Source organism: Dromiciops gliroides, chromosome 4, assembly GCF_019393635.1.
Source record: "Dromiciops gliroides isolate mDroGli1 chromosome 4, mDroGli1.pri, whole genome shotgun sequence".
In the NCBI taxonomy this organism is placed as follows: Eukaryota; Metazoa; Chordata; class Mammalia; order Microbiotheria; family Microbiotheriidae; genus Dromiciops; species Dromiciops gliroides.
In genome coordinates, this window is record NC_057864.1 from 276,029,453 (window position 1) to 276,055,825 (window position 26,373).

Sequence of the window (26,373 nt, forward strand, 5' to 3'; positions counted from 1 at the left end):
TCTGTCACTGTCACTAAATGCTCATGTATATGATCTGTTTATTGGTAACCATGTTTCAATGTATTATTTCTGTAACATTTGCAATATGCTCTAAGGGTGCAATGGGAGGAGCCTGTAAGGCTCCCTATACTTGGGGGTCTTTCAGGTCCCACCCCTGACTAACCAGCTTTATTGTGAGACAGGTACCCTCTCTCAATAAACCTATTTTCCACGGCTTGGAGACTTTGTTGTTTTTCTTTATCAGACTTAGAAATTTTTGCTGCAACATCCCTGTTGTAAAGTTTTCACATTTTTATATGAAAAACAAACAGGTATATCAGGAAGTTACTGGGTGTGTGGGGGGGGGGCAAATCTAAGATTGGGAAATGCATGAGTGTCCTGGGAAACAATTTCCTTAAGTCACTATATAGGTGTCGAAAGGAAGATTACCTATTAAATTAAAAATCACATATAATAAATGGTACTGCAAATGCCAGCAAACAATAACATGCAATGCAAAATTTGAGTATTGCAACTTACCTGGACAGTTTCCTCTTTCCCAGAGTACTTCCCTATTTGGGTTTGGCCACTGACATAAATACCTAAAACTGGATATAATGGCTTGCTTTTTATTTGTTGATCATCAATATACAAAGTTACGTCCTGTTCAGTTACTAAGAGGCGGATTTGATGCCAGCCTTCATCAAATAGAATCTATAGACACAAACAAAAAAAAAAGCAAAGCAAATTTTACAAATTCAATTTTAATTGTGCACATTAAATGTAGAGAAAATATAAAATTCAGAGTTCTATATTTATATTCTATAATCTGAATTCACTAGATTAGAAGCATAGATAGGATATTAATTGTTATCCTGTCTAGGGATAGGATCCATTATCTCTGTGGATTAACATAAAACTAGACAAAAAACATTAGTTCTAATCTAAGCTATTCCACTAATACATCATGTAATTTAAGACCATTTTACAAGAACTTATCCTTAAAACCAGTTCTATGACTACTATCAGTGTAATCTTATTAAGGCTGATAAAACATGTGGATATATCAAAGATATGATTTCATTAGTGTCATTAGTGTGAGGGGGATGCCTTCAGCCACCTCAAATATGTACCTTTCTTATAACTTTGTATATAACTTCCCTAAGGCGGTACGAGAGTGAAATGACTTGCCAGTGGTCACAAAAATAGTATGTGTCAGAGGCAGGATTTGAACCCAGGCATTCTTCATTGGAAAAGACCGTGATATTGGGAAATACTGAAGGCAAAAGGAAATGGACTGAGATGGATAGATAGTGTCACAGAAATAATGAACATGAACTTAGATTGACTTCAGGAGGTAATGGAGGATAGAAGGGCCTGATGTGTTATGATCCACAGGGTCACAACTGGACATGGACATAACTAAAGGACCAAACAACAACAACCAATAATTTTTGGTTTCTAGTTCAACACTATCCACTACATCCTGCTGCCTCATTACTAAGCCCATTGTAATTTAAATATTATTTGGATTTAAGAAAGTCTTCCTTCAATTCCAGTAATGTAAAACTATTCAAAAAAGCCATAACATCAACATCTTCCAACCCAGTTGCATTTCAGTCATTGTAAATAATGATGTCCAAGAAGAGACAAGTCAGAATAAACTCCTTCCTGTCCCTTGAAAATATCCAAGTGCACCTTCATAAACATCCTTAGCATAGTCATATAAGATTTACCTTAACACCAGGTTCAGCAAAAACAACAACTTGAGTGCCATTCATAATACTGGTTGTAGTAAATGATAGAGTTTTTTCTGTTCCACTTAATGTAACGGCAATCTGGGGTCTTCCGTCACTGGTGATGATTCTCCATAAGTCCCACCTTTTCTTTACTTTAAACCTCTGAGTGGAGACATATACATATGAAGGAGGAAGACCTTCTGGGAACACATTGCTGAAGAAAAACACACATATACACACATTGACTCAGTGAATTTTTAGCACCAGTAGCTATCTAGGAATCAAGACAAAATCAAAATTGATAGACACTAATCACCTTGTGAGTTCTGATAAATCAACTTGTGATGTTACTTCATATGCTTTTGTCTTGGTTGGTGAAAGCTGAATCCTTTTCTTTACTTTTTTCTTCACACCCAAACCTAAAAGAATGTCAAATCCCTTCTCATCACGGGCTGCTACTGGAATTCGTGTTGGACAAACAGATTCTAAAAATCAAGAGGAAAACCAATAGGGGTCATTGAACACGTACATACCTTATGTATAAACATTCTATATGTGGAAAATGCCACACAATGAATTAGTACAGAATCAATCAATTAACAACTTTAATTGGAGAACCTAGTATGTATTGGGCACCATACTAGGCACTAAGTAGACCAAGGCAAAACTGAAACAATCCGTCCCCTCCAGTAACTTATATACTATTAGCTAAGAAAATACAAACATAGAAAATTGCACTTAAAATATATACAAAATAGGGGGCAGCTAGGTGGTACAGTGGATAGAGCACTGGCCCTGGATTCAGGAGGACCTGAGTTCAAATCTGACCTCAGACACTTAATACTTACTAGCTGTGTGACCCTGGGCAAGTCACTTAACCGCAATTGACTCACACACACACACACACACACACACACACACACAAAACACAAAATAAAAACAGGGTAAATTAGAAGATAAATCAGAAGTACATGGGTAATAAGGAAAGGGTTTATGTGAAAGGTAAGAAATACTCCCCAAATTTGATCAGACTGGATAGTCTGAGAAACTAAATGGGACTGTTGGGAAAGTCTCAATAATATATCTGAAAACTCTAAATCTTCTTTTGGGAAATAGAACAGAAATGAATTGATTACATTTTTGATGGAATGGCATAAGGGCTGAGTGAGGGAAGTACAGGGAGGAAGGGGAGGAGAAGGGGGGAAAAGGAGGTGAGGAGAGTTTAAGGCTATCTCTATTATTCAGGATTCTTTCACACTACTTAGTGCTACTTAGTAACTTAGTTTTAAAAGGCAGCATAGGGTAGTGGAAAGAACACAGCAAAGATCCTAGAAAATCTGGGCCTTGACGCAGTTCTACCACTAAGTAGCTGGGCATTCCTGAGCATTGAACCTCTCTGGGCCTAAACTGCCTCATCTGCAAAATGAGTGGTTTGGACAATTTAATCTGCAAAGTACCTTCCAACCCTAACATTCTGCGTTCTGTGGATTACAAGCAAGGGGACATCCCTTCAATCTCTCTCTCTCTTTTTTTTTTTTTTTTTTAGTGATGCAATTGGGGTTAAGTGACTTGCCCAAGGTCACACAGCTAGTAAGTGTCAGGTATCTGAGGCTGGATTTGAATTCAGGTCCTCCTGACTCCAGAGCCAGTTCTCTAGTCACTGCGCCACCTAGCTGCCCCAGGACATCCCTTCTCTTGAAGGTCCTCTCCAAATCTAGGTGTCTCAAATCTCACAGGTTCTAGTCTCTTAGGGGAAAAAAAAAAAAACAGCATTGAATCCAGTAGCTTCAGGTTTCATTAGGCTACAATGGAGTTTTACAACTTTGTTATATATTCTAGAAATGAGGCAAGAATTACTCCTCAAGAAGACTCATTAATGTGAACATCATAGCCTTCTATTTAGCAAGAAAAACATAATGTACTTTAAACTTTCCTGGAAAACCAATATTTCAAATTATGTGGAAAATTTTATACAGATGAAATACTATAAAACATTTTTATTAGCTCAGTGATTTAATCCATTTAAGGAGCTCTCAGTGAAGAACTCCTTCTTGCCAATACAGACGAGAAACTAACAATTATAACCTTAGAGAGATGCTTGGGAAACTAAGATAAGTCACTTGTCCAGGGTCACACAACAGTTGTGTCAGAGGACTGAAAGCCAACTCTTGATCCTCTAAGCCAAGTTGCCTCTTATCAATAAACCTATACTTCTTAATGGTCTCTCAGTCAAATTAACAATATTAATTAGGTGCCTGTGGCACTGTGCTAATAAGCACTAGGAATAGAAATACAAAGAGAAAGAATGATAGCTTCTACTAATGCTGAAGTTGTGAACTGAACCAACCATTCTGGAGAGCAATTGCAAACTATGCCCAAAGGGCTATGAGGCTGTGCATACCCTTTGACCCACTAATACCATTACTAGGTCTGTATCCCAAAGAGATCATAAAAAAGAGAAAAGGACCAACATGTACAAAAACTATTTATAGCAGCTCTCTTTGTGGTGGCAAAGAATTGGAAATTGAGGGGATGTCCATTAATTGGGGAATGAATGAACAAGTTGTGGTATATGAATGTAATGGAATACTAGAAGAAATAATGAGCAGGCATACTTCAGAAAAACCTGGAAAGGCTTAAATGGACTGATGCTGAGTGAAGTGAGCAGAACCAGGAAAATACTGTACTCAGTAAAAGGAACATTGTGTGATGATCAACTGTGATAGACAACTGTTCTCAGCAATACAATGATCCAGGACAATTCCAAAGGATTCATGATGGAAAATTATCTCCATGTCCAGAAAAAAGAACTATGGAATCTGAATGCAGATTGAACCATACTGTTTCTACATTTTTTTTTCTTTTCTGAGATTTTTCCCTTTTGTTCTGATTCTTCTTTCACAACATGAGTAATGAAGAAATGTGTTTTATGTGATTGTACATATATAACCTTTATCAGATTGCTTTCTGTCTTGGGGAGGGGGGGAGGGAAGGAAGGGAAGGAAAAAATAGAAATTCAAAATTTTATAAAAACGAATGTTGAAAACTATCTTTACATGTAACTGAATAAAATAAAATATTATTAATATTGGGGGAAAGAATAATAGTTTCTGCCCTCAAGGAGCTACATTCTCATAAAGGAACACAATACATAGAAGGAAATGGAAAAACTGGAGGGAGAGAAGAAGAAATGAAGGTACCCATGGAAAGTCGAAAGTTGGGAATGAAACCTGCAGAGGAATGAAGAAATAGTTGGCCTGAGCATCCTCAGTAAAATGGAAATCTTGGAACAAACTGGCTAATCGGAAGTGGAAAAAAAAATAGGAACAGAGGGCACTCTAAACTGAAAATTCTGGCGCGAAGTGAGCTTCTAGCAAGAAGAGGTTTGATATTGTGGACAACATCCAAAGAGTAAGGAATACAACCACCAACCAAGAGAAAACCAAGGCCTAAAGATGCTCATTCCTAACATTGTGAGCCAATCCAGAAGCGATCATCAACCTCTTCTAAGCATATCATTAAAAAAACACAAATCAAGCATTCTGTCTTTTTTTTTGTTCTTTGACAAAGTATTTTTTAATGATTTAGACCTATGATTTTATCGTTGTAGAGAAAAGACTAGCCAAGTCCCACCAGTGATGCAGATAAACAATTTGTCTGCAAGTTAGACTCTGAGGAAGTTTTCTGAGGCATTGAGAAGTTAAATGACTTGTCAAGGATCATATAGTCAGTATCTCTCTGAGGCCAGAATTGAACTCTGAGACTAGTCCTTAATTTCTAAATGGGCACAACACCATGTTACTTTTCTAAAAATTAGTTAACATCAGAATTTTAAGAACAAACTTAAAATAAATATTGTTATCAAAATTCTTTTCATGTGACTTTCTTCCTTATGAAATATTTTTTAAAGAAAATCAGAATATACTACATAGATTATAGTATAAATCCTATCAGGAACAGGCTCTGGCTATGTGATCCTGTGCAAATTAAGTTATTTCACATCTCAGTGTTTTAGGGAATTCTCTAAGCCTGTACTATCCTGCAGAGAAAGTATTGAACTGCACTGATAAAGGGAATCTTCTCATCTGTGATTTCTTTCTATCAATACAATCACAAATCCAATTCCTAACCATGTAGGATATACTACCTAGTCTATAAAGTAATGAGACTAATACATAAGTCCTTTCTCTAAAATCAACCTCATTCCGTTTTAGTCATAATTTGTGGGATACAGAGCTGGAAAGGACATTAGAGATCCTCTGACACAACCCTATTCTTTTACAGATGAGGAAACTGATGCTCCCACAGGTTAAGTGACTTTCCTAAAGTCACCCAGATGATAGTTTAGCTGGAATTCAAGCCAAGATCAGTGTGATTCTAAATCTAAGACCATCTCCACTATACCCCACTGCCTCCTTTGTACTATTTAAAATAACAAAGGCATGGTATATATAAAATTTGCCATGTCCTTGCTGAAGCCTATGCAAATAGAGGATACTTCCCCTACCTCTAGAGGATCATGGATTTAGAGGTAGAAACAAATTGTGGATGTCATCTAGCCTAGTAGTTGTGCCAATGCTAACAGAAAAAAAGAGCACACATTTCCAATATATGTATCTTATTTATAAATTACATACTGAAATACATGCTAATAACTATGTATATCATGAAATACACAAAATAGAAATCTTTAAAAAGATGACATAAAGATGAAATGATTTTTTATTCTATATTCCACAGGGATACATTGAATTTGATAAATTAGGAGAATGGCATAGTGGGAACTGAATTTTATCAAAATCTCCTTGGAACTTGTGTGAAGGGTGAATTTGAGAGGGGAGACACTTGAGTCAGGGAGGCCAATTAGGCAGTTACTGTAATAGTCAAGGCCAGATTTGATGAGGGTTTGAACTAAGGTGCTAGACATGTAACAAGAAAAAGACAGAGAAGAGAGAAGTTGTGAATAAAAAAATGGCAATATTTAGCAAAGATTGATTATGCGGCATAAGTAATAGAGAGGAGTACAAGTTGACACCTAGGTTTCAAACCCTGATGTCTGGAAAAATGGTGATGTCTGTGAGAGAAACAGGGAAGTTCAAAAGAAGATTGGAATGGGTTTCGAGAGGAAAATGATGTATTGACATATAGATTGTAACCCATCCATATCTGCTCTTTCTATAGATCTCACTATGTCCCACTGACAACTAAAAGGAATTGGTACATGGTACTTATCCATTGGTTACTACCCTATGAAAAGAACTGTCCCTCTTCCACATCAGAGACACCTATTAGACACTGATCTGAGGGACTAGATGAAGCTATCCTGGGGAAGGGAAGAGATTTTGCCAACACAGCTGCAGTTATGGTGTGGCCCAGGTTATGATATGGTTATAACCACCCTGTGGCAAACACTGGGTAGAAAATGGAAGAGGGTGGAAGCTTGAACAACATTAAAAGGGAGGAGGGGATTCTAGAAATAATAGGTGCATGTGATGAGATGCAGGAGAGGAGGGGAGGGAAGATAATGAATCACATAAGAGACTAGATATTATCTATAGCTATTGCGGGAAGGATAGAATACTACCCATCTTCTCACACATACACCCCAATCACTCAACTAAATACTTGGTTGCCATGCCATGCTCCTCTTACAAGGTACCCATTTTAAAGACCCCTCATTTTATAGATAGGGAAAATGAGACTCAGACAGATTGTTACTTTCCTGAATTCACATTGATATTAAATAGCAGAAGTGAGATTCAAACCCAGGTCACATGACACCAAATCAAGCATTCTTTCCACTGCAGCACACTTTGGTGATATCAACGGATTAAATAAATTTCTTACAGACACCCAAAAATCACCTTTGGATTAGTTATTAAGAGATTTTTCTGTGACACCCTACATAAGATATTCCTGAGCTTAAATCGACGAATAGGACCTGTATTTTGATAGATAATTTATTAATGTAGCAGGTGCAATGCTTATGATCACTGTCAATAATGATCTTTCCCTTCAAAGTCAATTAAGTTAAATTCTTTAAAAACTATATTTCTTGAATTTTTTATTCTTTATCTATTCCAAATAAAATAAATCCAAATCTATGCCAACATATAAATCTATTTTAATATATTCAGCTGTCAAATGCTCTCCTGATTTGTCCAAGAAACTTAGAAATTCCAAGTCATGTGCAGTGCAACTAAAATTTTAGAAAGCTAAATCAGACTTCTTTAGAGTCATAGTAGCACTTATTTTTGTGATATAATTATTTCATATTCCAAAACTTCATCACTATCATATTTCCATTAAGCAGTTATTTTCCTGATCTGCTTAGGAAACTTCATACAAAACACCATGCAAACCTCTAGATCAAAGCTTTTTAAACTGTGGGGTCACAAAACTGAATGTGGGGATCACAAAAATTTTGGCAACAGGAAAAGGTTATGTATACATATATATATATATATATATATATATATATATATATATATATATATATATATACCTGGGGTCATGTAAAAATTTCTCTGGCAAAAAATGGTTTGTGAGTAGAAAAAGTTTAAGAAGCCCTGTTCTAGGGGAATATTAAAGAAATATCAGAGTGCTTGACTTCAATGTGGTTACCAACCCAGTGGCAGTAATTTGACAGAAGTAAATATAGTGCAAGTCAGAAAATGGTCAGGACAAAAGAAGAGCTGAAAAATATGAAAAGGAGATAAAGGAGATATATGTATTCAATCATTCCAGTTTTATATTTGTTCCAAGTGATATTTCTTTTTCTAGTATCTCTTATTGTTTAGTCATTCCATCATATCCAACTCTTTGTGACCCCATGGACCATAGCATACCTATACTTTCCACGGGATTTTCATGGCAAATGATACTGGAGTGGTTTGCCATTTCCTTTTTTTTAGTGGATTAAGGCCAACAGAGGTTAAATGACTTGACCAGGGTCACATATCTAAGTAAATGTCTGAGGCCAAATTTGAATTCAAGTCTTCCTGACTCCAGGTCCAGTGCTCTATCTACTGAGTCACCTAGTTGCTAATATCCCTTAAGGTCTCTTTATTTCAATGATACAGCTATTTATTAGTATTAAAGAACATATTTCCTTAGAAATGATGAAATCTGGGGCAGCTAGATGGCTCAGTGGATAGAGCACCAGTCCTGGAGTCAGGAGTACCTGAGTTCAAATCTGGCCTCAGACACTTAACATTTACTAGCTGTGTGACCCTGGGCAAGTCACTTAAGCCCAATTGCCTCACTAAAAAAAAAAAATGATGAAATCTCATTTTGCATTTGTAGCACTGGTTATAGAAAAAAAAAAGGTAAAAATAAACAAGGGCACCACCTCCTGGTGACTTCCTAAAGCCACCTGCTCCAGAATAAGCAGTAGTAATGTATTTGGCTTACTCTAGTTCTCTATCATCATAGTATTGTCTCAGGAATATTAGGTACACTCATAATGCACTTTTCACCTTAGTTTGAGTTTTTCAGGGTGGTTAGGTTCATAATTGCCAAATCAAAAAAAAGCCTTTTTTTCCTCAGAAAGCCTTTGCCAAAATTCAGAATGAATCCCTCAAGTATATACTGGGCCAGAGACTGAAAAAGGACCTAGCAGACATAATCAGACATTCCAGTAGGGACCAATGTGTTACTTTTCCAACTCAGTTCATAACCCTGAAAGTCAAGTCTTCACAGATATGCTCGGGCCAAGAAACTTGGCCAGGCTTAAGTTTAGAGCAACTTAATACTCTAAACCAACACCTTCCATTCACTGGAGAAACTATTTTTTCCTGTAATTTCCTTATAGAAAAAAGAGGTGAAAAGTGTTAAGTACTTTTGGGTCCTTGCTAAAAGTAACTGCTCAGTTTTTAACATGAAGGCTCAATTTGACTACATTACACACTAATAATAATTGCTAATGGGTTTAATTATCTATATAGAGCTTCAGCAAACATCTAGTAAGTAATTAGTAAGTTGATCTTCTCCACGTCACCTCCACCCCCAAAAAGAGTCTTGCATGACTTCAAGAGTAAAATATAATCATTTTACACTATTTGTTAATAATGCTTACATGGTCTAATTGATTTGAATTGAATTACTCTTCTAACAAAATATGTCTTCCAGATGCATTGCTGGCAGACAATTTGAGTAAATATTAAGGTATATGACAGTCAGTGTCAAGTTTTGTCTATTCAAGAAGTATATGAATTAGCTCCAAATAGCTCTCTTTGTAATTTGTGTTCCAACTAGAAATGTCAGAATCTTTTAAGCTATTAAAATGGTTTTAGGTTCATAATATCACTGATTATAACCTACTTTTCCTTGTAAATAATAATGAGTGTATGAAAAATAGAAATTGACTTCCTAAAGGCATATTAAGCTATATAAATATAGGACACTTATTCCCTTAGAGACACATGCACACACACACACACACACACACACACACACTATGAGTGCTAAAATAGTTTTTTAAAAGTATTTTTGTGTAAGGAAAAAAAATTTCAAGTAAACTGTTAAAAGATATAAACTATTGCCACTCATATATAAGCATTTCAATTTCTGAAAGGAGTAGAAAAATAACTTTCATTTAATAAAATTTGCTAAAAGACATTTAGGAAGAAACATAGCTTTCAGATGGGGCCAGATCAGAGTAAGATAAAAAATGAACTGTGGCATAAATATAACAACTCACATCACCTTATAAAATGTGCAAGATGAGATTTCATGTATAAAGCTTGATGGTATAAATGGGAATAGGAAGAAGTATTATTTATTAAAAAGCAGAACAATATGTGTCTGAAGAATCACAGTTTAAGAACATAATGTGAGATGTTGAACTTTTTTGAAGATTTGAGAGATATAAAGTATTGTAGTTTCAATTCATCTGTATATAACTGTTTGATGACTAAAGAAGGTAAAACAAAATGTGGGAAATCATAATTATTTGGAAACTAAGGTATGATTTTAAAGGAATTTATAACTTCATGGGGGAAATTTGGGAAGGTTTTACCTTTTAACTAAGGTGAGTCACTGAAAGCATTGAGGCTGTGATTTAACCCACTGTAAAGGTGTTTGAGAGATAGAAGAGGAAGCTTAAAGATTTACCACTGAAGAAAAGGATAGAAAGAAACAGCAGGAAATCAAAAAGACATAAAGCTGAAGAGAGATGAACCTTCTCAGAAAAGTATGATTCCTTCTTCTGCTCCCTCATATTTACAAGGGAAAAAAGAAAGGAGAAAAACTGGTATTGCTACTGTTTTGCTATATAAGAAGAGCTAATGGGGCAACTAGGTGGAGCAGTGGATAAAGCACAGGCCCTGGATTCAGGAGTACCCGAATTCAAATACGGACTCATTAGCTGTGTGACCATGGGCAAATCACTTAACTCTCACTGCCCCGCAAAAAAATCCAAAAAACCAAAACCAAACACACACACACACACACACACACACACACACACACACACACACACACCAACAAAAAAAAAACCCTAACTATATTAGTTTTTCCTTTCCCATAAAATTATCCCAGAAAGCAATTAGATGTCTATACTCCAAGGTGAGAAGTCTTGAGGCACTAAAAAGTATCTAAATCTCCAAGGCACAATCCTTAGTCCTACCATAAGCAAGAAAAAATGATTGTAAATCATTGGAAATTGAAGTTATATAATAATTCACTTTTGGGGGGCATCTTAGTACTTGTCACTCATTTAGCAATCAATTTTCCCCTTTCTTGTGATATCTCTTTTATCAAGAAGCATCTTCACTATTAACAACAGAGAAGTAGAAAATTGATGAGGAAGTGGAAAAAGTCATCTACACTGCACAGATTTCAATGACTAAAGAACAATTTTTGAGTCATGAAAAATTTGGAACAATTATTTCAAGAAATGTTCAATTTTTACTTCAGCAATGTAGGTGTTTAACTTTATTTTATTATTATTTTTTTGTGGTACAATGACCATTAAGTGACTTGCCCAGGGTCACACAGCTAGTAAGTGTCAAGTGTTTGAAGCCAGATCTGAACTCAGGTCCTCCTGAATCCAAAACTGGCACTTTATCCACTGTGTCACCTAGCTGGCCAAGATGTTTAAGTTTATTGATAGTGGTGCTGTTATTTTGTTTACTTGATTATACATATTCAAATACTTAAATGGATATATGATCTCATCAATCTGGGAGTTATACAAATGATATATTCATGCCTGCCTATACTGTGTGACTATCCACTTCTTCCCAATGCTCTCCATAAGTGGTCCACCCAACATGCTGGAGATCTTCCCTAATGTCTCAACATCATAAGGGTACCAATGAAGGGTTCTAGCTTTCCATGTGACATTTCTTCATCTCATCATGAGACCAGCCTCTCTTTTCTTTCTGTCATTCAATTCTTTGATGACATCTTCTACTCCTGTTCTTGAGAGTTTCTCATAATTTATATATTGCATCCTTCCCACACACACCATGCACCCTTCCATTGCCTTCTGTATGATGTTCAATTTTGGTTCCTTGGAAGTAGTTGTGTTACATGCTTCACTGTCATATAGCAATACAGATAAAATGGTGGTATTGAAAAGATAGGCCTTTGATTTTATGGTAATCTTAGGGTAAGTAGGATTGCTTTGCAATTTCTGAAATGAATCCAAGCTACTCTTCTTTTACACTCACTATCCATCTCTATTGTCCCTTTCAGATATAAAAACTTTTGGATAAGTCCTAGAGGCTGTTCATTAAGATTCCTGGACAAATCTAGGCAATAAACATTTTCTAGCCTTGTAGTGTTACATGGAATGAAAGGTCAAACTTTTAGAATTTCATTAAGTCATTTCATTGTCCTGTGCTTTAGTTCATCTTTCTGAGCAAGATAGACAGTAAAAGTGATTTGTCTCAAATGTAGTAAGAAGTGGAATGAATTAGCTTTTGGAAAATGCTTTGAAATAGATTTTTCAGATTCTTTGTTAAAGAAAATCCTATTATTGCCACTATTCTTCCAACAATGTACAATATGATAGTATTTTCTTCTTGTCTAATACATTTTAAAATGTGTTGATCTTACTTTAATTAAAATTTTCATTTAATTAAAAAGCAATTCTCCTGACCCACAAAAAGTAACATATATTGTTTTCTTAATATTATGAGACTTCCCATTGTAAAGATGTCAAACGTAGTATATTGACATTAATTTTTGTCTGAATCCAAAGAAGTGTGGGTGTTTGGTTTTGAATTACATCTTTACACCCACAACTCTATAAAAATTCTGGCAAGAGACTCATGTATGCAAAATCATTCCAAGAACATTTAACCATGAAACTGGAAAGAGGACATCAGACAGATAAAAATGGGAAAGATTTGAAAAGACTTTTTATAACGAACTCATTCCCTTAAAAGACAATGAAATCATCATATTTGTTTTCTAATGTCAGTCTGCAATGTGCTACATGAGGAAATAGAAGTAGCACAAGAGAAAGATATTACTTCGACAGTGTCATTGGTGCAATAAAAAGGGGAATAGATGGTGCTAAGAGCAGCACAGTTTTCAGATAATTTACAAATATTAAACTATTGATCGTCTTCATCCGAAATATTTGCCCACCAACCAAGTTGACGAAATACTGCAACAGCTAACCCACATATATAATCTCTCCAGAAATTAAACTAAAAGACCTAATAAAGTTGTAGTTGAATGGAAGAATGGCTCATAGGTTTTCCATGGCGAGGAAGATTGATAGATTTGTTTTAATCATCTCCCTGAAAGTAACCAGAAATGTCATTTGTTTACCTTACTTTGTAGCAATAATGATGAACATAAGTGAAAAGACTACCCATAAAGATGATTTGATTTATTTATACAATAAAATAAGACACCAAGAATAAAAAGAAGCTGTACATTGGTTGTGATTGAGTACCAGTCTTTCTCCTGAGCTCCAGTCCTACAACACAAAGTGCATATTGAACATTATGAAGTGGATGTCCTATAGGCAATTTCATCCAAAAGAGAACTCATTGTATTCTCCCACAATCATCATTTCAGTTACTCAGCTTTTGAACTCCAGTGTCTTCCTTGACACTTCACTCTTCTTTACCCCACAATCCAATCCTTACATATTTAACAGTTGCCAAATCTTGTAGTTTCTATCTCCATAAAATCCCAAAATATGTTCTCTTCTCTTAACTCATAAAGCTACCACACTACATTAGACCTGACCCTAGATTAGATCTTCATCATCTCTCAACTGGTCGTCATCACCTCCTGAAATAAACTCCAACATGAAAATTCCCAGAAACATCATATTCAAAATCCAGAGCTTGTAGGGGAAAAAAAATACTGTGATGAGGAAGAAAGAAATAATTCAAGTTCTGATGAATCACAGATAGGATCATATATAATTGAGCACTCACCAGTATAAAAAATCAGAGAACTTGGAATACAATATCTCAGAAGGCTAAGAATATGGGCTTATAATCAAGAATCCAGCAACTGAATATGAATTCAGGGGGAATGGACCTTTAATGAAACAGAGGACTTCCAAGCATTCTTGATAAAGCTGCAGAGAAACTTTGAAGTTCAAACAAAAGAGTAAAGAGAAGTATGAAAAAGTAAACATGGATGAACATTAATAAAGGTCTAAAGGATAGAGTGATTGCATTCAAACATAGGAAAATGATACATGTACCTCCTCTGATCCCTATCATCATCAGTGTTCATAAAGAGACTCAATTAGAGAATACCTGGGAGTCATTCTGTTATATCTTGATGAAAAGAAAGGAAAGAAAGAGATTTGTAGATATCTATACAAACAAGGAGGAGGAAGAAGGGAGAATGGCTATCGCTTAAATCTCACTCTCATATGAATTGATCAAATGAAGAAAACATACACACAGAGATTTGGGTACAAAAATCCATTTCACTCAAAAAGAAAATAGGCAAGAAAGGGGAGAAAGGAGAGGAGAAATTAAAGGAAAGGTAGACTAAGGGAGGGATTAGTCATAAACAAAACAAATTCTAAGAATATGTAAAAAGATATTTATGACTTTTTTGAGATGGCAAAGTATGGGAATCTGAGATAGCACACATAAATTGGGGAATGGAGAAAAAAGTTATGGTATATGATGTGATGGAATACTATTGTGCTGAGTTCTTATCAGTGTAATGACCAACTGGGATTCCAGAGGACTAATAAAGAAACATGCTACCTACTTTCAGATAGGGAGGTTGAAAGACTCAGAAAATTTCTTATGGACATCGCCAATGTGAAAATTTGTATGGATTAACTATACATGTTTGTAATAGGTTTTGTTTTTCTCGTGTTCTCAATTAGGGTAAAATACTGAAAGGACAGATCTTAGATGATTAAAACAAAGTATATTTAAAAAATAAAAAAAGCATTAACTTAGCTGTGGAGAGGTCATCTAGTCCAATGTGACCTGATTTTATAGTTAAGGAAATTGAGGCCCAGAGAGGTTAAATAGCTGCTTAAGGTCATTTGGCAGTGAGCATCAGGGATGGGTTATGAACTCAGGTTTTCAGACTCTACAGTCATTGCTTCCATTGTACTACACTGCCTCATAGCTGATTTAGGAAACCAAGTAACATTTATCCTTTTGTTTCTATGGGAAAATATCTTCTAAGTCCCAAAGAACTGACTTAAAATATTTTTTGGAATGTACCCAACTAACAAATTGGGAGTGCCTGTATATTAAAGTTTTCAAATAGATTTATCTGTTACTTCACAGGAAAAGGTCAACTCAGAGTCACCAAGACAGAAACATGTTTGAAAATAAATGCCAAGGAATGTATGAATCTCAAGAATTTTTGCTAAATTATGTTTCAGTTCAAGACGAATGAGTAGAAATAACTTTCATTTTCTTGTTTTCTCTTTCTGGTTGATCTCACCAGCTCCCATGGGTTCAATTGTCATCTCTATGTGAATGGTTCAAGATCAAGCCTTCATATCTCTCCTGAGCTTCATGTCACTCTTACTGCCAGCTGGACATCTCTCCCTGGATATCCCACAACCATTTAAAAGATTTCTAGAACAAACTCATTATCTTACCCTGAAAAACCTGCCACTACCTAACTTTTCATCTCCTTTTGAAATCCTTCCATTAACCCAAGTTCATACCTTGGAAGTCATCCTTAACTCTTCTCCCTCTTTCATCCTCCATATGCAATCAGTTGCCAAGCAGTGCCAAGTCGAATTCCAAGATAGCTCTCTTATCCATTTCCTTCTCTCCATTCACACTACTACTACTTTACTTCAGACCCTCATCACCTTTTGTAGACATGATTGCAATAGGCTCCTATTGGTCTCCCTATCTCCAGTTCCTTCCTCTATCATCCATCCTCCATAAACCATCAGATTGGCATTATTAAAGCATGTCTATTCATTTCACTCTGCTACTCAGGAAGAATCAGAGGTTCCATGTTATAAAATGTGGGTTAACACATAAACTCTCCTGTTCAGCATTTAAAACCCTTTATAACCTGGTTCTAACCTATCTTTCTAGAATGGCTCCATATTATTCCCATTATCCCCTAACCCTGTCCCCCCATTCCTACTCCTCACTTTCTAAAAGTTGATCAATGTGTTCTTTCACATACAATATGTAACATTATATCTCCTAATTCTTTGTCTTTGCCCAAGCTGTCCCCTATCCTTTGAATGTTCTCCTTCCTCCTCACCTCTCAGTTGCAAAATCCCGTTTCATTCAAAATATAATTCGCAATTGATTCCTACATTATATCCTTCCTGAGCCCCCACTGTCTTCAGTTGCTGATATTCTTCACCACCAACACCCCGCAGAATTTGTTGCATTTCTTTTGTACATATTTTGCATTTGCCTCTGTATACATGTTTTTACCCCCACAAATTACCCTGAAGTTATTTTTTAATTGGTGTTGTCTCTCCTTCATTCTCAAAGAGGACCATGACATCAAGGTGATGTCCTGAGTTGCAATGAATTGGATTTTTAAGTGAGGGAGGGCCGTGAAAAGTCACCAACCTCGCTGTTTCCTCCAGAGCCATCTGGGTCCAGTGGCAAGATATATATCAGGACAACTGGAAATAGCCCCAGTTGTCAGAGGCAATTAGGGGCAAGTGATTTGCCCAGGGTCACACAGCTAGTAAGTATCTGAGGTGAGATTTGAACTCAGGTCCTCCTGACTCCAAGGCCAGTGTTTTATCCACTGAACCGTTGTAGAATGTAAGCTATTTGAGGGTATGTTTTTTTCCATTTTTGTCCTTTTTTTCTGCAGGGTCTAGCACAGTGTTTGACACATACTAGGTGTTAAATCAATGCTTGTTGACTGAAGTATAATTTCAGAATTATTCATTTTGTTTTAAGTGAACTTTTATATTCCCAGCCTGTGTAAAGCAAAGTATTTCACATGTACAGACTGATTCCACACAAATTCTCAATAAATTAATGTACAGAATAATGAAAACTAGAAATTTATAAATAGTAGAAAGAGATTCAGATGCAGAACAAAACAGGAAGGTATCTAAATAGCCAGGTAGGAAAAACTGATGAATGGGTAAGGAAAAGGAAAAAAGAAGTTATATAATGTCTAAATAATGTCACTTTTTTAAATAGTACACAAGCAAGTGACTTAAATCAGTGCAGTTGTTCCTCACTTTTCATAATATCGGTACTCTTAAAAAGGCAGCTGTGCATAATATGTTATATTTCTAAGAGTGCTCCATACTTAAAGGAAAGTAGACTTTTGAGGAATTTTGTTTGTGTGTCTAAATTTTAAAATCCTTTATAAAATAAAGAATTTGCTAATAAATAAGAATTTATTTTGCTAATAAAAGAATTTGCCCGATTTTATTTTATATATTTTATTAACATATATTTTATATAAATATATATCATATAATTTTATATAATTCTGGATTTTCCCATATTTTACTTTACATATTTCCTTAAATCAAGGTACTCACATTTAGAAAAAAATTCCTATAATTATTTTTTCTCATCATTGAAAAATCTTTAATGAAAAAAAATCAGTATGTTATATTCTATTACTATCATGGAAAGAGGTGGAGTCAAGAAGTGATTTTTAATGCCACTATCAAAATTTTTCACTTGTGTGATCTTAGGGAGGGAACTTAACCTCTCTAGCACCTAGCTTCCTCATCAGTAAAAAAGGGCTTAAAACAATATCTGTCCTACATAATTCACAGGATTGTTGAAATGATAAAATGAGATCATATCTCTATAGTGCTTTGAAAGGCTTAAAGCACTACATAAAACGCCAACTGCTTTTATCACAAAACCAAGCCCTGAATCTATTTTTAAGCCATCTCTGGATTGCACTTGCTCAAAAGGACTCTCAAATTAGGAAACTCCTCTATCCATTCAGTTTGGTACCTTTGCAATTTATGGTCTTAGAGAGTAACCTAGACCACTGAGAATTCAAGTGACTCGCCCAAGGTCACAGCACCACTAATTCAAATCTTGCTTATTTCAAAGCTATTTCTCTATGGACTATACCACACTGCCCCTCCCTAATTAAGAATCCAATTAACAGAACCTACTTAAATTGTAAGGTTAATCCTAGTGAAATGGTTACTTCTAATCATTCTTCTAATTTTAAATAATTCCTTGTCCATATCATAAGATAATGAATAGGCAAACTAACATTAAAGTGACTATTTTAAGTTCCTTGTGTACTATTTAAATAATTTGCATACTGTTTAGACATCAAATAATTGTTTGTACCCCTTTCTTTATCTACCTATTACCTTGTATTGTTGTTTGTTTGTTTGTTTGTTTGCTCATTTGTTTCTCTAATTGGTTATTTAGATGCCTTGTTGGTATATTCTGAATGCACCTCTTTCTGATCTTGATATATTGAAAGATCCTACAGTCCTATAAGAATGGTAAGGGTTACGAACTAGCCTTTTAAGAAAAATAATTCTAAAAGTGACATAATTTCATAATAAATATTATGTCAAATTTTACTTGATTTAACTTGCATCCAATGCAAATTAAAATGCAATCATTTTTTAAAATTAGATGAGGTTTATATTTCTCTTGTATAATATACCACACTTGAAATTCAAATATTCCAAGAGTGAGATGAAAATAATGTTTGAACTATCTTGAAAACTGTACTATTTCCAATGTAATCTACTTTTGATAGCTTAAAAAGAACTTCTGGATCCATCAGATGCTCATTGTCATTTGAATGGCTGACAAATATCCTAACATAAGAAGTACAATGCTTGAAATTTCTGAATGACAGAGTATCTGATGGATCTCTTTTTGTTTTCTTCCACAAGAATAGGAAGAAAGGGGGCAGCTAGTTGGCACAGTGGATAAAGCACTGGCCCTGGATTCAGGAGGACCTGAGTTCAAATCTGGCCTCAGACACTTGACACTTACTAGCTGTGTGACCCTGGGCAAGTCACTTAATTCTCTGAAACAATAAATATACACTGTTTTTGGACTCAAATGCTGCCTTTCTAAAAGTAGTAAAGGGTACTAAGAAATTCAGTGATTATATGATAGGTATCACTACACTATTGGAGTATAAAAGTAAAACAATATAGTATAGTGGACAGAGAGCTGGGTTTGGAATTAGAAGAGCTGGTTTTAAATTCTACCTCTGACATATACCATCCTAGGCAAGTCACTTAAGCTCTCCATGTTCTAAGTCCTAGCTTCTTAAACTGTGGGTTGCTTCCCCACATGGGGTTGTGTATGTAGGGGGGTCACAAAAAATGAGCAGAAAATGTTTGATTTGTACAACTATTTTATATATACACACACACACACACACACACACACACACACACACACACAGAGCCATGGTATGTAAAAATTTCTCAAGCAAAAAGGAGTAGAGTGGGAAAAGTGAAGCCCTGGCTAGGCAATATTCTAAGACTGAAAATTGCAAAGAATGAGCTAATCTACCTCTACCAGTGGGAGAGTAAATTCCCTCATTGGAAGTTTCTTATACCAGTGAAGTAACAAGTCTAATCTCTATGCCTGTTCACACACAGTCATAAAAGCTTCAAATTGTACATATTTTTTTAAAAAGCCATGTCCTGGCTTTTATGCTGCTTATTCCTTCCTTCCCCTGTGGAAGCACAACACCTGCATGATGATAAAGCTGCATCTCAGTCCCATTATAGCTCTTGGCAGCAGAGAAATCACTCCCAGGAGTACTGCCTGACTTAAGGCCCAAGCTGTTTCGCTTTTTCCTGACTCTGCATGGTTTACCTTCATATAGAAAAGAAGAAGAAACATCCAGGCATTACAGGGGACAGCAAAGTCAAATCTCTAATCAAATGAACAAAAGTGTAATTTGGGGGACCCACTTCATAACCAAAGAAATGTAAGTTTCCTAAGGTTTATATTTCTCTTGTATAATGGAGAAAATACAGGTCAAATTCTCGGAGGGTATTTTTTTTTACTATACATGAATTTTTTGTGCCAATTTTGAACCCTCCTTCCTTAAGCACCCAATCAAGTAAGTGATTTAAAGGTTAAGAAATAAAATTGGGGCAGCTAGGTGGAACAGTGGATAAAGCACCAGCACTGGATTCAGGAGGAACTGAGTTCAAGTCTCACCTCAGACACAACACTTACTAACTATGTGACACAACACTTACTAACTATGTGACCCCACTGCCCCACAAAAAAGAGGCAGTATTTATGTCTAGCAAAAAATGTGCAAGAATAGCCATAAGGACAAGGAATTTTTGATGATGGAGAAGAGAGGACCAGGAAAAATCAGAGGGAATGCTCCTGTTCTAGAAAGGTAACATGAGGAGAGGCTCCTTGGTAGCCAGGGGAGCCTAGGTTCACTAGAAATCTTGGGAACACTGAAAAGAAAAGGTGTTTTTCAATGGAAATGGATGAGGTCAAGTTAGGAGATGTGAGTTTTATTTCTAATGCTAGCTCTACAATTTCTTATTTGATCTTTAGCAAGTCATTTAAATTTACTGTCTCAGTTTCTTCACCTATAAAATGGGAACTATTTTAGAAATGAAGGGAACAACTGATCTATTATTGACAGAGCTGTTAGGACCATACAAGGTGAAAAAGAAATTTGAAAAAGTATAAAGTGCTTTCCAAAGTTTGTGTTAAAGAAAAAATCTGGGGATTGAGTTACAAAAATCAGGTGTGAATGAACTCCTTTGGACATTTCCTCTTTGGGTCAGTGAGATCACTCACACATTTCAAAAGAGCATCAGTAGGAGCCCTGAGGCTCTACGTCTGCCACATCCTTCTCTGTCACTAATGGTATCTTGGAAAGTTCCATTCCTAGAAGTTTGGCAGGATTGACATCAGTGAAATTTACCATGCAGGAAAAAGCGTTGAACTGGAAGAGACCTTAATACCATCTAATCCATACCATTATGAAATATCAAATTATACAACAAAGGAGTTATCATCAAAACTACTTTGAACTGATTTAAAAAATAGAAAAATCAAAAAGTTAGATATATGAGGCATACAATCAGAAGCACTCAAACATGATATAACCGTCTTTCATAAATCCAAGAACACAAAATACTGGGGAAAGGACTCACTGACAAAAGTTTCTGTGAAAATTGGCAAGCAATCTGGCAGAAATTAAGCTTAGATGAGCTTCTCATACCATGTACTCCAGTAAGGTGCCTAATGGATTCATGACCACCATGCCTGATATTCCTTCCTTCCTCATCTCTACCTATTAGAATCCCTGGGTCCCTTCAAGATTTAGATCAAGTGTCACCTTCTACAATAGGCCTTGCCCAGTTCTTACAGATATGAGTGAATCTCTAAGATTAAGGAGATACCTTGCACAACTATGGGTACATAGATTGAATAAACAAGGAATATAGATGATCATAAAAGATAAAATGATCATTTTATTATATAAAATTGAAATGACTTCGCAAAAGGAAAATCAGTAGAGACAGGATTAGAAAGGAAACAAAGCTAGGAAAAAAATTGCAGCAAGTTTCTTTGATAAAGATAATATAAAAGATATATGGGGAATTGATATAAGTATATGTATTAGTCATTAAGCTATAGATAAATATTCAACAAGTATAAACAGGAAGTAGAGGTTAAGGATTTTATATGATCAGAAGAGAAATCAGTATAGTGATGTAAATAAAATAAAAAGAAACAAAGAAAAGAGCATCAGTGAAACACTAAACAAATACACAAATGACATGAAATGTGTTGGGAGTGGAGTAAGGAGGAAGCTGAAGCTTCCTATTTTAATTAATTATCTTTGTGAAATCAGTAATAACATCAGTAATATGTGAGTTGCTGTTAGTAACTTCTAAATTTTCATACCCTGCAACAAAGTCTTAATCATCCTATTTTGTTATAGCACTAGTCAGAGGATTTATGGAAAATATCTACTCTGCTGAATGAGTTCTTTGATAGACTTAATGTGTGGTATTATGTAACATGAATTTGCAGTTAATAGGAGATAGTAGGAAAGGAACAGAAAGAGGGAAAAGAAGGAAATCAAAAGGAAGGAACAAACATTTCTTTGCAGCAGAGGAACAATTCTAACTCAATTTTGTTAGAGTTTTTCCAGATGATGCTTTAAATTATTAAATTCTGTTTATTTACTTGTTTTGTAAATTACAATTCCAACACAGCAGAAGAGGAAATTGCTTTTCAGAAAAAAATGCAGAAACACATTTTAAAGCAAAAATAAAACAAATATATGTTTTCCATGAAATCCTTTTGTTATGAAAAATAAAGGGTAAGAAAATAAAATCATTTTTACCATGAAATTATACTGGCATTCAAAACCTAAGAATAAAATGCTAAAAATTATTATAAGCCTAAAGTGCAATGACTTACCATAATTTATGATTACAGTAAGAGCTCATAGGATCAATTAGAAGTAAAACTTACTGGAAGCACACAGTAAGACTATTGAATGTGGTTTTGTTTTCCAATTTGGGGCTTTAGATAACGATGAACTATTTCTGAAAATATCTGACTGAAGTATAACACAGCTGGAACCAAAATAGCAAATTATAGATTGCTCACCTCAACTGTATAAATACCTAAAGTAAAACATTAAAAGAATTTTAACCATCAAATATCATAATTAACAGCAAGATAGAGTTGAGGCTAATTTCACTTCTAAGGCAATGGCTAGAGGCAAGTTAAAACTGATGTTCTGTATTTTTCAAAGCAAAAGTTAAGATTTACCTTCACAAAGTTTCTGTTTTATTACTTCTCTTATTTTGGAAATTGCAATGTAATCTTCCACATAAAAGACATAGGTCGATGAAGGCTTATTGGCAATGGCTCTAAGTTCAGCATCTTCAGTTTCTGAACCAACACCAATCGCAAACAAAGTTATCTGGTTGTCTCTTGCAGCTTCTGCTGCATCTTTCACTTCATCTTGGGATTTGCCATCAGTAAGAACAATTGCTATTTTAGTTAGAAATCTTGGTGATTTAGCAAAAAGATGGTCAAGGGCAAACTGAATAGCTTTTCCTGTCCTTGTGTTGCCACCCAAGTACTGAATGGATTCCATTGCTTCCATTAATTTCTCTCCAGAATGGTGGCTTCCCAGGGGAATCTCAAGTACAGGATAATCACTATACTGGACCACACCGACTTGAATAAATTTTGGCCCTATATCAAAGTTATTTGATATATTGACGAGCCACTTTTTTACTATTTCAAAGTTTTCTGGGCCAACACTATAGGAACCATCTAAGATGAACACCAAGTCTGTTGGAGCTGTTCTGCAACCTAAAACAAAAAAAAAAAAAGAAAAAATATATATACATTTGGTATGTCAGTAGACAAAAAGAACAATACAAAAAGGGGGGAGGAGTAACACCAGGTGATTTTATAAATACCATAATATAAAACAACAATTATGAAATATCCATATTTTAACAATTGTCTTCCTAACTGCTTTGGGGATGAGGGGTGGTTGAAAGAGACAAGAGTAAACTGACAGAAAACCAAAAAAAAAAAGTTTTGCTATATCATAATTACTCATGTAATGGTCACCTTATCATCCTCTTAGCATTACTTTATCAATATTCTTAGTGGTATGTAGACTCCCCCCACTGGTATATAGGCCAATCCATTCATATTTCTATCCTGTTTAATTTTTGCTCATGTCCTTCCATGGAGGATCTGTCCAGCACACTAGCCTTCTTCCTCTGAATCTTTTGCTATTTTGTGAATAGCAGTCCAAAACCAGCACCACCCAATGCTCTACTATCCTTTCTTGCTACACTACCACCCACCCTCTATTCTAGTTATATATGTCCCTGGTGATGTGAAGGACTTTCACTTTGGGCACTGCAAGTAATAAAGAATTCTACTAAAATGGAATCAATGTGAGAAGTATGTTATCAGAAGGACATGAAAAATGCAATACACATACAGAGAAAGAACTGATGGTATCTGAATACAGATTGAAGTATAATTTTTTCGTTGCTTCTAATGTGGAAATGTTTTGCATGAGTGCACATGTATAACTTATATTGAATTGCTGGAGTTCTTAAGGAGGGGTGGGGAGGGAGGGAGGGAGGAAGAGAGTTTGGAACACTAAATTTTTTAAAATCTATGTGAAAATTTGTTTTTACATGCAACTTGGGGAAAATTCTAAATAAATAAATATTTGAAATGGAATCAATGTGTACTGATATCTGGTTGATTTAATTCTTAAGAAAGCTCAGTAATTTCAGACCTTCATTAGACTGCTTTCAATTACTCCAATAGCCTCCTAACTTTTTTCTCATGTGATGTGGTAAAAAGAGTTTTTGCTTTAGAGAACTTGGGGTTGCAAAGCCACTTTACTCCTTACTACTTCTGTGACCTTAGGCCAGTCCACTTAATCTCTCAGGATCTCCCCATTTGTAAAAATGAAGGAGTTGCATTATGTGACATCAAAGGCCCCTTCCAGCTTGAAATCTATGATTCTGTTATCATTCCTCCAGTATCTTCCCAACTCATCCACCCTTCGTGATGCTGACAAATTAATCTTCTTGACTTCCATAGATCTGATCAGATCACTCCAATGCTCAGAAACTTTTATTCCCATAGACTAAATTGAATAATATTTAAACTTTCTCATAGTATACAGAATAATACCTAAATTATTTATTCTGTCATTCAAAGATCTCCAAAATTTAGATTCCAGATGTCAATTTGGCTTTTTCCTTCCCTCCCAATATCCTTTTTCAATTTCTCTATAACACATAAAGTCTGGCTTAAGCACCATTTTTTAATAAACATATCTCACATTTACTCAGATTTATGTTTTGGCTTATGTCATTAACCACATCTGAAATGCACTCCCCCACCCCAGTACTTTCTTGCTGCAATCCTACCCATCCTAAATGCTACTCACATCATAAAACTTCCCAAATGGCACTAGTTATTAAAGGTCAGAAGTGAGTTCTTCATTTTTTCTAAACTCTCATAACACTCATAGCATTCTGATTTGTACCATTGTCAAATGTGTACATCTCTTACCTTCTCCACTAGACTATAAACTCCTGGATGGAAGCGGATTTTAAAAAATTTATCTTTAAATCTCTCTAAACATCTAACAGTATCCTGCACAAAATATATACTCAAAAATGTTGGTTGAACTAAACTGAACCAGTCTTAGTGTCCAAAACTCTATCACCCTGTCAGTGATTATTTCCATTAACTATAATGTTCTCCATCATACAATGATGACTATCTTGGCATAGTCTTTGCTTTGTTCCATCAAAAACAAACAAACAAACAAAACAACAACAAAAAAAACATTTAAAAAGTGCTATTGTGAGATGAACATTTGGCATTTGAAAAATTCAAAACAGCCAATCACTGTTAAGACATCATTTTTTTCAAGATTTTTCCTCTAATTCTATTATTCCTAAATGTAGTAATAGATACGCACTGCAGTTAGGAGCATTGCACCCAGCTCAGGTAGTCTCTGTCAAAACAATTCTGGGCAGAGTTCTAGGGGTGATGACATCACAAATGAAATTATCCCAAGAGTAAGTTCAACTGTGACTTCTAGTACAGAGCATGCTTACATCTCATTAAATACAATGTCACTGTTATATCCGGAAGCAATACAAAAGTGATAGGTAATATTTGGATGATGGAAACTACATTAAGGGAGTTATTCAATGTTTGCATTTCTGAAATATTGTGAGAATTCCTAATTTTTAGACCTACCTTTGTTCACACATCATCTCATTCTGTGTTTTTTCCCCTAGGGTGATGAATTACACTTGGTGGTCTCCAATGACTTTGTCTGTCTCCCACTCACAGGCACAAAATATATATTTCATTCCTACATGGTTAGCCAACAATATGGGTGCAAAAATAGTCACTGCCATCTCCATTCCCATATTCTGAGCAAGTCTATCTGTACAATATGGCAGATTCCTCAAATTTTAACAAAGTTTGCCAACTGTATGATTTTATCTATTTGATATATAGTTATTACCCTTTTTGTCATAGAACTCTAGTTATTTTTCAAAGTCTAAAAGGGCAAGGCTCAGAAAAAAAATACCACTGAGATTAGAAAAAATGTATCTTTTTAAAACAGGATTTAGAAGCAGAGTTGCTACTAGATTTCCCAGGAGACCATTACCAGACAGCATTACTTATGTTGGATAAAGCCCTATATCTTTCAGGCTGTT

The 26,373-nt window shown here is 35.3% G+C and overlaps 1 protein-coding gene across 1 annotated transcript in view; it reads right to left on the bottom strand.

Moving 5' to 3' along the window:
- COL21A1 (collagen type XXI alpha 1 chain) overlaps nt 1-26,373 on the bottom strand; it is a 236,272-nt gene that overhangs the window by 115,558 nt on the left and 94,341 nt on the right. The window contains exons 3-6 of the mRNA XM_044000075.1: nt 22,910-23,461; nt 2,035-2,203; nt 1,716-1,932; nt 520-693 (exon numbers count right to left, since the gene is read on the bottom strand). Of these exons, the coding sequence (XP_043856010.1) occupies nt 520-693; nt 1,716-1,932; nt 2,035-2,203; nt 22,910-23,461 (1,112 nt within the window). The remainder of the gene's footprint in view (nt 1-519; nt 694-1,715; nt 1,933-2,034; nt 2,204-22,909; nt 23,462-26,373) is intronic.